This window comes from Hermetia illucens, chromosome 2, assembly GCF_905115235.1.
Source record: "Hermetia illucens chromosome 2, iHerIll2.2.curated.20191125, whole genome shotgun sequence".
Classification (NCBI taxonomy): domain Eukaryota; kingdom Metazoa; phylum Arthropoda; class Insecta; order Diptera; family Stratiomyidae; genus Hermetia; species Hermetia illucens.
In genome coordinates this window covers 79,947,458-79,962,977 of record NC_051850.1, presented here as the reverse complement: position 1 = coordinate 79,962,977, position 15,520 = coordinate 79,947,458, and the positions used below count along the sequence as shown (strand labels likewise).

The following is a 15,520-nucleotide window of genomic DNA, read 5'->3' as shown; positions in this document are numbered from 1 at the left end:
TATATATATTTCTGTTAAGGACCATTTGATTTGAACGTTTCTTCAGTATTTTGCGAATGCTTTTAAACTATTTCGACTTCGCTGATTTCAATCGCTTTTCCTTTTTTCTATTCACATGCGGCGTGCCTTGTAAGAGACGGGAAAAATGCTCGGAATGTGGTAATCGAGTTATTGTCTTTTTCTCTAGAAAGAACTTATACTAAACCAGTCGAAAATCCGGAAGGTTTGAAAGGGTTTGTATATTTCATTTGAGGGTGCATTTTTCCCATTAGTACCCCGCACGTAATATATGTACTCGTATATATTATGCGAGCATATCCACTTTCGCGTAATATTGGCATTTAACTTGGTGGGATGATGCTTTATGTTGTAGCCTAGATTGCTACAAAATTTCGTGGTTCTCAGATGAGCTTAAGGAAGGTTTTGAGGCCAATCACTAAAAATTATAGTAATATACTATTATTAACTTTATTTGAACAGATATTGGAATGAAAGGTATTTCGGACCCTAGGACCATATAGTGGCAGTCTATTGATTTTTTTCAGTTTTTTGATCATCTCGAAAATGGTTCAGGAATATAGAAACCGATTGGACTCCATTTGCAGATTTAATACGGTATGAGAACCTGGTCACTATGATGCAGAGGTTAATGAAAAATCGGATTCCTTAGCAAAAGGGGGTTCGAATTCCTCCATGTTGGGACCGGAACCAGCGAGTGGAGTGTGAGAAGCATAGGTTAATGCTACTATCCAAAAGTGGGCTCAAATTTCCCACACTGACAGGTTACCAAGTCTTAGTGCTCCTAGCCACACCAAACTTTTCCAGTCAGAAACAACAAATACACTGCACAGTTTTTCCCGTCGGAAGGAAAACATGCAGAAGTATTTTGGGAATTCTGACTGGCCATATTTCACTAGCTGGACGTATCTTTAAAATAGGCATTCTCCAAGATGATACGTGTACATCCTGTAATGAGGAAGCGGAATCCACGAAACATCTTCTATGTGAGTGCCAGACACCAGATTTTTGGTGCTGATGTACTGCAGCTGCAGAAGGTAGCATCGCATCCACTAACGGAAATGCAGCGATACATAAACGAGTTCGTTAGATGGGGGAATGGAGTATAATGGGCCAGTAGGGTCTGAGGGCTTTCTCCACATTTATGATATTTATTTGAACTGTTGACTTCTAATTCAATTTGAGTTTGATACTTGTGTTTACCTATTTGTAATTATTTTATTTTGACTATATATACATAATATACATGTTTTAGTAGATCTACAAGGTTTTTTATTATTATGCAAAACAGGTATTCCCGCTTTTTTCACACCGACAGGGTATGGAACACAAATCCAAATGGGTGGTGCCCCAATTAAATACAGTGAAGATGGAAAAGTGGAAATAGCTAGTGAGCCAAAAGAAATTCGCGAATTCAATGGCAAACCTTACATTATGGAAGACGCCATTTTTGGCGACTACGCTCTTGTGAAGGCTTACAAAGCTGATTCACTCGGAAATTTGAGTATGTGTTGAATGTTTAAAGCAAAAATTTAGAAAGTAACTTTGAAACAGTTTTCAATAAGGCGGCGAGAAATTTTAATGCTCCAATGTGCAAGGCAGCGAAGGTCACCATCGCTGAAGTTGAAGAAATTGTTCCTGTTGGCGATCTGAAACCAGATGAAATACATGTGCCAGGAATATTTGTTCAGCGCATTATAAAAGGTGAGAAGTATATAAAGCGCGTTGAACGTTTACGTGTACGAGATGATGAAAACAGTACTGGTGGCAAATCGAAGGATACTAGTGGCGGTGCAAATATTCGTGAGAGAATCGCTCGCCGAGTAGCACTGGAGTTTAAGGACGGAATGTATGCTAATTTGGGAATTGGTAATTCATACTAGAGAATCTCTACTTTGTGAAGCCACTAAATAATTTTTATCTCTAGGTATACCAGTTCTGTCATCAAATTTCATTCCGAAAGGAATAAAAGTGTTTTTACAGTCAGAAAACGGAATCCTTGGCCTTGGGCCGTTCCCAACGAAAGAAAATGTAAGTATACAAATGATTATAATTAAATAAGGTGGAGGTCGAAAGTACATTTATTTGATATTATGTTCTAAAAACACTTGGAAAAATATGTGCACACAGTATGCTTATAAAAGCTGATCTCATAAGAGTACCTCTATTATATAAACCAATTGATAACCGCTTTAACACTCTTATATAAAACTGTCGCACTTTTACACGAGAAAGAACGCCCTATCACGGTTGACGCGGTTGAATAAAGAATAAATTCACATGAAATAGAAAACTTTTATCTTATATAAATTATAAAGTATATATAAGTGTTGGATTTCATTAAAACTTTCCAGAATTATACCTTATATTACCATTTATACTAAATGTCTGTACTCCTGCCGTATCATTGATCCTTAATCAATGGTAACATATATTTTGACTTTACAAAATGAATTAACCAAATTCGTTATTGCATTCCCAATAGAAAATAAAGAAGCAAACACTAGCTTTATTTAATTAATTTATACTAAAATATGGACATTTTAAGATAATGAAATCAAATTTTGGCACTGAATTTGCTAGATGCGGGTAAAAGAAACCATTGGATATTAAATTAATATATATATATTCTTTTAATTAGCAAAGGGACAAATGAGTACCGCACTATTCATTTGCATACAATACAACTCCAAACATAGATACAAATTACACTCCATATAAGTAAATTTTCGTGAATTGCCATACCCCTCCAAAGATTGCGGATGTCGGCGAAGCACGAAAAATCATAGAAAATGTTAAAACGAATAGAATCAACCAACAAGACCATCTAAACTCTTTAAATATAAAAAATCAATAATCATCATCAACTGCGCAACAGCTGGTATCCGGTGTAGGCCTGCCTTACATAAGGAACTCCAAACATCCCTTTTTTGCGCCGAGGTATGCAAACGAACTCTGACTCTTTTGGGGACTTCATGTCCCAACTTACGCTGCATGTTGAGCCTACACTATCTGATACCACGGACTCGCTGCGTGACGATCTTGCTTTTACGACGCAGCACCAGCGTATCTTCTGGCAAAACCACCGAACATTACACTCGCTGGATGAACTTAAGGGGGTTTTCGAATGAATTTCTAAAGTATATGCCATTATTAAGTTTATTTTAGCAGATATCAGAATGGGATGTATTTTGATGTTTAGATTTGATGTAGATGCACCATTGTAATTCTTCTTTCAGATTGTTTCGGCTGCATAGGTTCTGGAAATGGGACCTGTTTCATTTTCTAGGACATACATTTTGAGCTGCCTCCTCCCCTTCCCCAACATCAGAAATAAAAATATCAGTTCCGCAAAGTAATAATTGAGCCTTTCCACTTGATACTCTAGATGGCTATATTCTGAGAAAAAACAATTACATCCTTTTTCATATATATGGAAGACCACCAGACCACATATATAATTTTCCGAGTAATCGGGTGTGACAGGAAGACAGGCGTATAGATAGCAATTGGATCAATTTGAATAATGTTTTTTTTTTCGTACAAAACCTTGAAAAGTGCAAAATCTCTTAAAGGCGCAATCTACTGTTAAAGTTGTCATGAAAAGTGTTTTTTTTTTTTTGTAAATCGTTCTTAAAAAAGGACTAGAGATATATCATTTAAAAGTTTGACTGCTATTTAAAAAAAGGTTTTGAGTAAGGTACAAAGCTACAGATGAAGGGGGTAAGTTGCTCCCGAAATATATATCTATATTGGAAAATAAAATTTGTAGTTTGGAGGAAGCTGCTGGTCTGCAATCCTTTCAATGGTAGTACTGAGGAATTTCCAACGGGATCACCAAATCAAGGGGAGGAAAAATGTTCACACGACAGTCAACTACCGGCCCAGATAGTGCAGTTGCTGGTCCTTCTCATCAAGACCAGAGGAACCAACTTGCAAATCAACCAGCTGGGGCTCGCGAGCTAGCGAACATTTCGATTACCGCAATAGGAAAAATAACCCATATTTCACGCATGATCAATTTCTGCCTAGAAATAGTTCCAGAGAAGAATGGCCTCCCTGGAGCAGAGGTTATCGTCTTCGACCTTGTTCTCCGGTACCTCATATCTCCATTTTTGGAGGAAATCTTAGCCAATATTAGCCCAACAAAAGTATATTTAATTCAGTTTACGATGGTTCGGACATAGGCTGGACTAAGAGGCTGATGATGCTGCAATGCAAACTTCGAGGTGACGCCAAACGCGAAAAATTGTTTTGTCTACACTAAAGCTCATAGTACTGCTAAATGCTTCAAACTTGCAGAAAGCGGGAACAAAGAGAGTTTGATGTGTCAGTTGCTCCTTTGTATCTATTGCGCCTGTCATAAATATAGGCGAGAGGCTTGGAATAAATAAAAGAGCAAATGTGATATTTGCAAGAAACAGCACTTTACGGTTATGCACCCTTGCAAGGATCAAAGGGAAGTTGAGGACAATGATGGAATTGCATCACATCATGGAGGGAATTCGATGAAATTAGCTTGTTTCAGTACTGTTCTTCCCATAGCTGTCGTTCAGATAGGGGCAGAAGATGGCTGAAAGGTTGCAGTGTCTTATTCGCCAAAGTGAGGGGTAGTCCAAAAAAGGACGAACATTTAAGTCTCCGAAATAGGGAGGGTTTTCGCCCTGGTAAACGTACATATTCATGTACGGAACGGCTCAATCATTCAAACCAAAACCTTGGCTGTGAAAAGAGTCACTAAAGAGACACCCCCGCAATTCCCTCCACGAGTGAAATCACTGTTAGAAGACAGAAAACTGACGGATTCAGTTACAGAATTCGCACCCATGTCCCAATCCTGCTTGAGTCAAACAGTTGTTTCTAGTTTTTAGTTGAAATTATTGATAGCTTCCTCTTCAAAAATACCAAACTTGGGTAGATTGTTTCTAGACCAGGGGAACTAGAGGAAGTGGAACACTGCCTCAAGCTATTCTGGGATATCCCACTGAATAAGGACGACAGTAATACTTTAGATGAGCATAAGTGCGAGAAGCTTAATTCCTAGAATCATTATCGGACGGAAGAGGGAAGATATGTGGTCCCAATCCCCTGGCGTCAGGAAGATCTGAGACCTACCACAAAGCTGGCCAATACTATTTGGCACAGGAAAAGCACTGAAAAAATAAATAGCTCAAGATGAAATGACGAGTTCATGCTTGAGTATTTCGACTTAGGACACATGGATGAGGTGCTGAGAGGTGTTGGGCCCAGAGGATCAGTTCAAGTTCAGGATCTTGTGGAGGAATAACCAGGAATATCCACTCAGGGAGTATTTCACCAAAGCACTGAAATACGGCTTAGATTATGCGCCTTGGCGAATGATTAGGGCATTGCATCAAGTAGCCAATGATAATCCTCTCGATGCTGAAACGAACTGGGTAATAAAGAATGCATTCTGCATGGATGACCTGGTACCTTCAGCCTAGAAGAAGCCCAAAATTCCATCCGAACATTTTTGGAAACCCTAGAGAAAGGAAAGCTTTCTTTGTGCAAGTGGACCCCAAATCGAAAGGAAACTTTATTACATGTAGATCAGTCCTACAGAATTGACTCGCTCATAGAAGTGCAGAAAGCAGAAATTGTCATTAAAATCTTGTGGATACAATACAACCCCCAAGAGGACTGTTTCCTGTATAAAATCAATCCTTTTTTGATTACCCAATACACCAAAAGAAAAGTTCTTAGTATTACTGGTTCATTGTACGACCCCATAAGTTGGTTACTTCCCGTAATACTGAAGATCAAGATTGCAATTTAAAACCTGTGGCGGGAAGGGTATGATTGGAATACCCAAATTAGCCAAAACCACAGGGAGAAACTAATGGTATGAAGATCCCTCGTTGGACTGGTTGGGATTTCAATACAGCGAAGTTAGACCTCATATGTTTGAGCGACGGCTGCGCAAATGGTTATGATGCGGTCGTGTACAGCCGGATGAAAAGTGAGGTCTGCTACAGAATTCGGTTAATAGTCGCAAGAGGTCCAATAATTCATCTTACAATACGGGTCAATCAAGAGTTAGAAGCTTGGACAATCTCCATGCTGGAACTCCAAAATATTGTGGTCAGGGTTCTATCCAGGCGTATGGAAAAGCCTTGGGAAAATAGCCATTCACTTCACGGCACTTACGGACTCAGAACTTTCGCTGTGGTGGATTCGACGCCAACGCGAACTTGAGAACAAATGGGTAGCAGCTATTCAGAAAATGATGTCGCCGGAGAATATACATCATGTGAAATCTAAATCCAATCCTGCCGATTGTGAACCTTGAGGAATATGTCCTTAAAAGTTGGTGGGTCATGACTTATGGTTTACTGGACCTGAGTTCCTCCAACAAGAATTACTAATATCTGAGGAGGAGGACGGTTAGGAACCTCTTCGGTTGGCAGTCGCCATACATAACAAAGGGGGGTGTAAAATTTTTTTTCACCGAATATAGTCTTGTTGGGTATCAAATGAAAGGTCTCGTACTTTTCGAAGCTGGTCTTAGTTTTGACATTTGTTAGAAAGGCGGGGAGTGGGAGGGGTGGAAAATGATGATTTATTTAAGGACCCATTCTCAGAAAATAGCCAACCGAAAAATCTGAAAAAATTCATGAAGCTGCCTCTATGCGATATTCGCTCAAATTAAGTTAATAATAGTATAACACCGTATTTTTGGGGAAATCGATTAAAAACCCCCTTAAGTTTATCCTAGAATTATAAAAGTTGGTAGTAGTATAAAATATGATATGAAGCATATTATCCCCAAGCTTGACCAAAGTCATACTACTACTAACAAAGTTACAACAACTCAAAGTTGACTTTGCCGTGTAAATTTAATGCAACTAAATATCAATATCACACTAAAGTGAGTAGCCTGATATGCTAAATGCATATACATAACATGCTACGTACAAATGGGATAGTTCTCCGCTCAAATTTACTCACAGAAGAAGCAAACAAAACCTTTCATACCTGAAGCGCCGAGCTTCCGGTTTCCCGACTTGTTAGAGAATGGGACTGGCACACTTCGTGCGGGGGTAGGCTGGATCGATCCTTTCTTCCATTTGCCCGGAAGGACCATTTTGGCTAAATCTCACTTAATAGACCTTCTAATCCGCCACACCCACCACAAGTATAATTGTTACGGAATAGGGCTCACGATGAGTCTTGTCGGAAAAAGATATTTTATTCCTGCGCTTCAGCAGCGAGTGAAGAAAATGCTGAGCTGCATAAGGTGTATCCTAATGAGAGGCGAATCGGCAACATTTCGAAGTTTTATCAGTTCTCGGGGCTTTAGAAAAATGCCAGATCAGACAATGGAACGAACCTGGCTTGCACCTCAAAAGCGCTGAAAGAAGCCTGGATTAAGGCCGTATCTGAAAGCATCGAACATACGACTCGGGAGAGGATTGTTCGGCATCACAATGCACCTAGCGCAAGGCATTTTGGAGGGCTTGTCGAGCCGTCATAAGTGGCCTAACAAGCAGATGCCTGCTGTTTCATATTTGAATATTTCGCCATTCAAGTGTGTTTGTTGTCAATCCCCATGGAAAGCAAAGCTAACGTCGGCCTACCCGCAACAAAGCGACGACTGCATATTAGGAGCCCCAGAAGCAGTTTTGGAAAAGGTTCGCCAATGGTTATCCGGCCCACTTGGAGAAAAGCTAGAAAGGCCCTGGTCGTCAATTAGTGCGCTCCATTGAAAGATTGCACGGGTCTTGGAAACGTATACAGATGTCAAGGGCATCATCAGGTTCAATTCAAAGGAAGAAGAAAGAAAACTTGCTCAGGTCTGTTTAACAATTGGTACGAGAAGACCAGAATGAGAAAATGAGGTAGACAATTTGGAATCTAATTCTTTCATGTTATCCTCCGACTCAGTCGATTGCTTCTCGTCGAATCATCTCAACCTTCTACCCATCCTGTTACTAGGAGCAGGGGTAAGAGGCAAAAAATGGTCGTATCGTCCCTCCCTTCTACCCCTCGGATCACTAGGAGAGGGGGTAGGAGTAAAAAACGAGCAGGGTCTGTAGCTCTCATATTGACCTTACTGTGTTTGTGCGTATTGTACTGGGTCATGGTCGATTGACCCGGGTCTTGAATCAAAGTGAAAGAAAAAAATCGTCTCCGGGAACACACGGTGAAGTTCTCGAAAATTTGTGATCGACAAGTCAGGGAGGAGATTCGGGAACACTGCGAGAACTTAATGCTAGTAAATAACGTGCAAGTGGAAGACAACATCTACCAAGTTAACCGAACTAAATGAGCGGCGTGGTTGTTCCAGATTGTCATGAAAACTACTTTGATATTTTGAGCTAAATACCTACCGGTCGTATTAACAACAAGTGAGTCAATCACGTTGAATCATTTGCCACAACCTTACTCTTGGCAACCGACAATCATCTTACCTATTATGAGACATGAAGCAACTGGATGTTTATGGCTTTCTGTAGCTTCCGTCTACTCGCCGTTGGGGGTACACTGTCGAATAAAAAGTGCGCCATGAGGACAGTTGGGTTTCATATGACCAGCAATGTAGATTTAACCAGATCGACTACATCGTCATTACAGCATCTACTCGCAAGGGTTGATAGTCTCAAGGCCCCAAGGCTCCTTTCGTGATCAGGTTGTCGTTCGGCAGTTGGAGAACAATCCGCGAAAGAATACTGATGAGCGCTAGGTCGCCATCAAGTTTTCTTTTCTCTAACGAAGGCCAAATTACAGTGAGCGCAATTTCTATATACGCAGTTACATTTTTTTTTTCTTAGATTGAATGCGAAGATTTTGTGAAACAATTGAAACAATTCACTATGACAGCGATATTTAGATCAGCTGAAAAATGTTGTACGATATTTTGTTTCTGGTCGAAAGCAACCATTTGCAAATGCGCAATTTCTATAAACGCAGGTAGTTAAAACGTCTATAAAATTACTTTCGAAAAGTTTTTTTTGTAATTAAAAGGTGTGACGTGAAATTTTGTAGTGTTCTACGTAAAATAGTACTCAACTTTAGTTTTTTTAGCTTAGATTATAGCGATGCCTCGTGGAAAAGTGTTAACCGAAGAAGAAAGAGTTTTGCGGAATTTCTTTAGATTAAAGGGAAAATACGGTACAAAAAAGCATCCGTGTGGAAATAAAAAGATCGGGAAAAGAGAAATCGCCCTGAATATGGAGGAAGCTACTAGAAAAAAACTTTGGTTTGTTCTAGATCATGTCGAAATTACTTCTTCCTATTAAAAGAGACGAGTGCAACATATTTTCCATACTGATAACAGCATTAAATATAAAAAGCTTGCTAAAGCACCTCATTTAACACCGACACATAATAAGGCTCGTTTCAAATTTGCTAGATCGTGGATGAAATGGGAAGGAGAATGGAAGGCAGTAATTTTTTCGGATGAGAAGAACTTTAACGTTTACGGCCCAGCTTTAGCGCATTTTGGCACGATCTAAAAAAATGAAGCTCATCGAGTGAGTCGCAACCTTGGAGGGGACAGTGTTATGGTTTTGGGGACATTTTCTTTTCTCGGTAACCTTCGACAGGGAATCGTACCAACCATAATGAACTCAGTAATTTATGCTGAGCTTCTGGAAGCCATTTTGATGCCGCATTTAGATGAGAATAATAACATTGACTGGAATTTCCAACATGACAACGAGGCAGTACACGCTTCTGCATACATGAAATCATTTTTAAATGACAAATAAAAATTTTGCAGTGGTCACATCGAAGTCATAATCTTAACCCCATAGAGAATATATGGGGGATGCTTGCAAGGAAAGTCTATGTGAATGAACGCCAATTTGGCTCCGTACTTGAGTTAAAGAAAAAAATTTTAGAATGCTGTTACCAAATCGTAGAAAACACTTTAAACATTTAATAGCCTCAACGCCATGGGGGCAAAACAAAATATTAGTAACCAGTCAGTATGCGTTTATTTATTTCAATAAGCTTAAAAGTGCAAGTACGTATATAGAAATTGCGCAATAAAAATGTAATTTTTGTTAATTTAAAAAAAATTAAGATGTATTTTTGGTTGTCACTTCGTGAAAAGCAAGGGAATTGGAAACAACTCATAACAATCCTGAATTTTTTACCAAAACGCAACGAATACCTTCTAACAGCTACCGACTTCATTGCCAGATTTTGAACGCCACTTCATCCAAGTTGCGAAAGGTCTCGGTTAGTACTCTCCATAGCTGGTCTCAGCTCCGACATTTAATGCAAAAGCGGGGAGTGCGGGGGCTGCAAAGTGAGAATTTCTTTCACAGGCTCATTCTCAGAAGCCACCCAATCGAAAAATCTGAAACAAATGCCACTATGTAATGCAGTGTCTAGGTTTCGAAATACCCCTCATACCGATATCTGCTCAAATAAAGTTAATAATTATATATTACATTTTTTTAGAAATTGGGTGGAACTATGAATAGAGCACAATACTATCAAGTTTGGTAGAAAACGCACTACTACTAACAAAGTTATATTAGGTCAAAGATATCGCCTTTGTGAAAATTTACTGAAATCTAAGACTTTGGTACTGACATCACACTGAAGTGAATGGTCTGACATAATATATGTATATACCTACATTACAGTGCAGATGGGACATATAACATATGCGTTCAGCTTCTGGTTTTCCGACTTCCTTATTACCCGAGTTGTTGGTTAGTAAGGTACAGAGGGCTTTCAGAGTTAATTTTTTTGGTAGTCGCAATCTCTGGCGAAGATTTTTGTATCTCCGAACTTCGGTGTATGGTATGGTAATAATATGTCATCGCTCCCCGATTTCGTTTTTAAAGTTTTGTGTAAAACAACAAAACCTTATCAAAATCGAGTTAATGTTTGTCTGTCCGTCTGTTTATTTGTCTGTCACACCCGATTTACTCTGAAACGACTGAATCGACTGTCACCCCCTTTATATGCAGCGCCATTTTGTGTTGAGTTTTAAGGGGGGCGAAAGGGGGCTTACATTTTTTCTCACCAATTATAGTCATGTTGGGGTATCAAATGAATCGAAAAAAAACCCTTAAGTTCGTCAGCGTTCAGTTTGGATGTAAATTGCTAAATGCGCGAGTAACGAGTCAAAACGTGCACATATAAAGTGAGACAAACTACTTTACCCAAAAATCTGAAAAAAAATCAGGGCCGTGCCCTCGTATGAAATCTAGTCCTTAAAAGGTGTCCCCGATCTGCTCAAATAAGCTTAATAATAGTATATCACCTACTTTAAGAAGATGATCGAAAAACACCCCCTAATTTCATCTTGGGTTTGCCAAATTTTGCAACAAAGAGGAACTGTCCACTATATTGCAAAGTTTCATGAGAATCCGGTTATTAGTTTCAAAGTTATCAATTTCACACGAATTTACTCCATCTTAAAGCCATGCAAATAAGATAATAATTGACAAAAAGGGAGATATCATGCAGTGCAGCCATTATAGGGGTATCACGTTGCTGAATACCATGTATAAGATATTCTCCGCTATCTTGCTAGGTCAGATAGCCCCATATGCCGAGAACATCATTGGACCATACCAAAGAGGCTTCACTCCAGGCAAATCAGCAACAGACCAGATTTTCTCTGTGCGGCAAGCATCGATTTTGAAGCCGCCTATGATAGTATAGCCAGTGTAAAACTGTACACGGCCAGAGAGAATTTGGTATCCCAACAAAATTAATAAGACCGACTAGGCTGACCCTGAACAATTTGCGAGGCCAGATAAAAGCAGCAGGATCACTTTCGAGACCATTCGACATCAACAACGATCTAAAAAAACTGGATGTCCTATCATACGTCCTCTTTAACCTGGCCCTGGAAGTAGTGATCCGTGATGCTGAGGTAAATGTGAGGAACGCAACGTAAGTCAACCTGCGCTGACAATGTCGCCATCATGGGAAGAAGACTCCAGACGTCCAAACTGCTTTCATCCAGATCGAGCAGGCGGCGCGAAATGGGGCTGCACATCAATGAAGGCAAGACGAAATATATGGTGGCAACGTCAGCACCAAAAACCATCCAACCAACAACATCAAACCGCAATGGTCAAACGGGAAGAGTAAATATAAAAGACTCCAACTTTGAGACCGTTGATAATTTATCCTATCTAGGGTCGAAAATCACAACCGATAACAGCTACGACGATGAAATCGGGGCACGGTTGTTGGCAGCTAACAACCTATTTCAGCTTACAAAAACTGTTCCGCTCGGAACGTCTCACCATAGGGTCAAAGACAATGATCTTGCCAGTCCTCATATATTCCTTATAGACATGGGTTCTTAGCAAGAAAAGTTGCGAACTCTTGACCGAGTTTGAGAGAAGAATCTTCCGAAGAATGTTTGCCATCCTACATGAGGGTGAATGATTCCGTAGTTTATATAACGATACCATGACCGTCAGGTTATGGCTAAAATCCGGCTCAATAGGTTACGGTGGGAATGATCCAGGCTGAAAAGTCTATAAGGGCAATATCCATGGTAGAAAAAAACAAGGCAGACTCTGCCTGAGATGGAACGAGATGACGTAGGTCAGGACGCCAGACAACTTTTTGGGATATCGAATTGGTTGATCTCGGCGGGGATGTCTGGAGTTCCTTATTAAGACAGGCTTAGAGCGGATACCGGTTGTTGCGCTCTTGATGATAACGATGAATTGACATTCGGGTCGAATATTAACGTCCCATATATAGTGGAGTTACTTCTCCCCGCCCTTTTGACCTTTGCTGCTATTAGGTGAGCCCTTTTTGAGTTTTTGTGCGAAACAAAACCTTATTAGAATGGATTCGATGTCTGTCTGTGTATCACACCCCATTTACTCGGCAATGGCTGAACTAATTGTCACGAAATTTGGTGAGAATGTGTGGTCTGTGAATCCCTTTACGTGCAACGGGTGGCATCATTTTGTACTGGGTTTAAGGAGAGACTCCTCATACATTGAAAGGGGGTGTTTATTTCTTTTTACAAAATATGGTCGTGTAGAGTATTAAAAGAAAGGACACACTCCTTTTCGAAACTGATCACTCAAAATGTGTGCTCCAAAAAGTGTAATAGGTCTCGTTCTCAGAACCTATCCAACCGCAAAATATGAAAAATATCACAATGGTGCTTCCTTTCGAAATCTAGGCCTCGAAATGCATCCCATTCCGATACCTGCTTAAATGACGTTAATAATAATAATAGTATATTACCATATTTTAAAAATTCAGTTCCCTGCCTCCTTAAGTTAATTCTAGAAGTATACAATTTGGTAAGATTGTATTATAAGTATTGTTACTTACTAATGCATAATTTTGGAACAAAAATTCATTGTTATTAACAAAGTTATAGAAGGTCAAATTTGTATATTTCACGTGAATATATCGCACTCTAAGAGGTGTACGACGTCAATATAAAGCGAACTCATATGGACGGCAGAGTTGGAGTTTAGAAATACATGGTCATTGTCAAATTGTTGGAGTTTCTAAATGTCATACATTAAGGAACACTTTGAAAAACGTGAATAGGAAATTTCTCACACAAGATGAACACAAAACCTTTATACCAAATTCCGGTATTTCGTCTTATTTGTATCTGTTTTCAGCGAATTTCTTCACATTTGCTAATAAGCCCTTCAGAGAATCTATTTTGTTAATTTTTGGACCATTGCTTAAATCGTGCATTAAAGATATTGAATAATTATCAATTTATATTTACAAAACACTGGTCAAAATCTCAGGTGAATGAAAATAGTTTGATTACCTAGTAAAATTTTTTTGTCGGCAACATGAGCCACGGCGCTAGATTCTTAGAAATATCCCCTAAGATATTGATAGGGCATTTCCATACAAAACGCAAATAAAAACTAATACAGTCTCCTAGCCAAGGATCTCCACGCTAACGAAAATATATACGAAGCAGCTTTTCCCGCTCTAAAAAACGGAAAACTAAGCCCTCGACCAACAACACCAAAAACAGACAGAGGGATTATAATAACCTCCTCATTAGAAAAGAGGGCATACACCCAAGTTGCAACTACAGATTCCAGTTCATTAAAACGTGAACTTTTCACACAGGCCCCGAAACCCGCAGATAAATCACTATCCGCAACCATACCTACTTCTAACCCTAAGTTAACGCGGTAAAAGAAACAAGTCGGAAAACCAGAAGGTAAATGCTTCAAGTAAGAAAGGGTTTGTGTGTTCCTTATCAATTGATATTTGAGTGGACATGCGTCCAATTTATACCTATCTCATATATATTAAGTCAAACTATTCACTTTTCCTTGATACTCACATTCAAAGTTCTAGCTTGCAGTAAATGTGCACAGAAGCCACAACTTTGACTTATTATAATTTTTTAATAATAGTGCGGTATACCAAATCTGATAGAATCATGCTTATACTACTGTGAAATTTCATGGTTCTACGATGAATTTAAGGGGGTTTTCAGTCAATATCCCAAACATTTAGTAATGTACTATTATTAAGTTTATTTAAGCAGGTGTCGATATATAAGATATTTCGAAGTCTAGAGACTGTACAGTGGCAACTTCGTGAATTTTTTTAAGATTTTTGGTTTCGGTAGTTTCTGAGAACGATGATTTGAAATGTACTAACCGAGAACTTTCAAATGATACCTCACTTGACCATATTCGGGGAAGAAAAAATTTACACCCCGCTTTTGCATATATGTGACCCCTCTCTTTTTGCATCAATTTTATCTAGCTATAGTGTAGAATATATGGGCAAAATGATTTTTTGATATTCGGAGTCGTTCGGAAGTTATAGTGTTAAACACGTGATAAGTCACATGCCAGATTTGTGTCGATCGTCGTAATAGTCGTAATAGTCAGTCCGATTGACTTCCCTAAAAGGACAAGAATTGAAGCCAAGGCTGTACATGTTTCTTGAAGAAACATAAGGTTTATGGATTAGGTACAGCAGATTACTGGTCAGTTAAGGTTTTATGGCTAAAAATTGCATTCTACTTTTTAAATGCGTTTTTCTCGAAACTGCAAGTTGAATAACGGCTGCCACCATAGCTCAAAATCTATCCAACGAAATTCTTTGAAATTTTCACGACTTATTCAGAACATGTTTTTACGGTCTGCAAACTAGGATAATTGCGATTAGTTCAGTAGTTTTTTTATGGTTTTGTGTAAACACAAAACCTGATTAAAATCGGTTTACTGTCTGTCTGTCTGTCCGTCACACGCATTTTTCTTGGAGGCGGTTATAGCGAGTGACACCAAATTTGATAGAAAGGTGTGAACTGCGAACGCTCACGCATATAGTGAGTTACATCCTTTTACGTTGAATTTAAGGGGGGGGGGGGGGGGGGGGGGGTCCCCATACATGCAAAAGGGGGGTGTAAATTTTTTTTCATCAAATATAGTCATGTGGGGTATCGAATTAAAGGTCTCGATTAGTACTTTTCGAAGCCAGTTTTGATTTTCACATTTGTTGGGAATATTGGGAGTGAGGGGGGTTGAAAGTGGTCAGT

The 15,520-nt window shown here is 39.2% G+C and overlaps 1 protein-coding gene across 2 annotated transcripts in view; it reads left to right on the top strand.

Annotated features, from left to right (window-relative positions):
* Positions 1 to 15,520, top strand: part of LOC119648069 (succinyl-CoA:3-ketoacid-coenzyme A transferase, mitochondrial-like) — a 40,210-nt gene that overhangs the window by 9,973 nt on the left and 14,717 nt on the right. Inside the window, exons 4-6 of one of the 2 annotated variants that reach the window (XM_038049544.1) lie at positions 1,337 to 1,522; positions 1,573 to 1,887; positions 1,946 to 2,049. In XM_038049544.1, the coding sequence (XP_037905472.1) occupies positions 1,337 to 1,522; positions 1,573 to 1,887; positions 1,946 to 2,049 (605 nt within the window). Of the gene's footprint in view, positions 1 to 1,309; positions 1,523 to 1,572; positions 1,888 to 1,945; positions 2,050 to 15,520 lie in introns of both variants that reach the window. The other variant, XM_038049543.1, reaches the window with a different exon arrangement.